The sequence below is a fragment of the Notothenia coriiceps genome, unplaced genomic scaffold (genome assembly GCF_000735185.1).
Source record: "Notothenia coriiceps isolate Sejong01 unplaced genomic scaffold, NC01 NC01_scaffold00007257, whole genome shotgun sequence".
NCBI classification, from domain to species: Eukaryota; Metazoa; Chordata; class Actinopteri; order Perciformes; family Nototheniidae; genus Notothenia; species Notothenia coriiceps.
The window spans coordinates 100-1815 of NW_011339958.1; the positions used below are offsets into that span (position 1 = coordinate 100).

The 1716-nt window shown below is 40.2% G+C and overlaps 1 protein-coding gene across 1 annotated transcript in view; it reads left to right on the top strand.

Moving 5' to 3' along the window:
* Positions 1–743: 743 nt before the first annotated feature.
* Positions 744–1716, top strand: part of LOC104943955 (rap guanine nucleotide exchange factor 3-like) — a 7323-nt gene continuing 6350 nt past the window's right edge. The window contains exons 1-2 of the mRNA XM_010769426.1: positions 744–862; positions 937–1058. Of these exons, the coding sequence (XP_010767728.1) occupies positions 744–862; positions 937–1058 (241 nt within the window). The remainder of the gene's footprint in view (positions 863–936; positions 1059–1716) is intronic.

Below are 1716 nucleotides of genomic sequence, written 5' to 3' on the forward strand. Positions count from 1 at the left end.
ACACACACACACACACACACCCCCACTGTTTCATCATAACATAAAGGGAATATCACTCGTATTAAAGCTCAAGTATTTAAAATGTCTGCTTTGAAATGTCTAAAAGTCACTAGCCCAGTCCATTTAGTTGGATATTTAGTTGAGTAGTTTATTAAAGATTGTAATCAGTGCATTTCATGAGACACCGTCTGGTCTGTAATAGCGTAATATCATTTTGAACATGCTGCCAGAAGCTGTAATAAATTGACTTTTTATCCACTGTTAAGCCATATTTATAAGATTTTTGGGTGCTTTTCAAATCTATAGTTTCACCAGATGAAAGATTTTCGTGATGGGACGTCTGGATCCGAAGTTATCAGAGAAGCAGGCTAAGCTAACGTTAGCCTTTAGCTTGTAGCCCCTCGGTCCAGTTTCTTCCTGGAAAACACAGATTTAGAAACTGCTGTATTCAGTGTTTTACGAGTTCAACTCATCGAGTCATTTGTTTTAGAGATAAGGCGACTTCTGTGGTTAATTCAACCCCCAGTAAAATCTTCCTACGCGTCAGGGTGTTAAATTATCAGAGAAACAAGCTAGGCTAACGTTAGCCGCAGCCCAACAGCGTGCAAGGAGAAACTCCGATGTTTAACCTCAAACTGCTTTATTCACTGTTTTTATTTCTTCATAGACCCCTAGTGGCAGAACATGACACATTGTGCCTTTAATGTTTACATAACATTATACTAGTTTAATATTTTTTCTCCATGTTTATGAAGTTTCTTTCAGATCGAGTCGTGAAAGCAGCGAGATCAGTGTACAGCGTTTTGATGGAGAGGGACTCAAATCTGATCCGAGACAGAAAGCATCACCTCAAAACATACAGGTCTTAACTGCTGGTGTCATATGAAATAAAGAATAAAATCACATTCATGTTGATGTTGTTATATTTTGTTACAGACAGTGTTGTTCTGGTAAGGAGCTCGTCGATTGGCTGATGAAACAAAATGAATGTCTGGCGTCCAGGAGTCAGGCGGTGGGGATGTGGCAGGTGCTGCTGGACGAAGGGATCCTCGTTCATGGTGAGACATTAAAGCTCTCCTATCATGCAAAATGCCCTTGTTCATGTCTTTTATACATAAATACGTGTCCCCGGTGTGTCAGGGAACTCACGCAGCGTCAGAAAATAAAACCCTTTTTTCTTTTCCTCCGTACCCAAATCTCTAAAAACGGGGCTACAACGGAGCTGATCCAGATTTGCGTCCGATATGACGTAATATCTGAAATGTGGACCCACGGCCCTATCAGAAACGTTGCTATCAGAAACAATGCCTGACTGTTTTGGATGTAATATGGTCGGTGTTTACATTAGCATGGCTAACACTCAGAGCTAACCTGTACTGGAGAGCATGTGTGTGAAGAGGCAGGAAATAAAAAGGAACTCACCTTGTGGTATAACCGGCAAGAGAGAAAGCCTTTGAGCTCCATACTGTTTCAGAAATAATCCTTGATGTGGTTTGGAACATGATGGCGTTTAATCACGGCAGCATTTAGCTGAGTATCTGCTGTCATGTTCAACAGGGGCAAGAAGAAGCTTAAAAAAACGTTTCTGGTCCTTCCCCCTCGAGCATATATTTTTCTTATAAATAAAATATTAGGTCATCGTCATCAGCGACATGTTTGTCTTGTTAATTTGTTTGCTTTTTGTTTTTTTACAAAACAATCGGAAAGAAATTACTT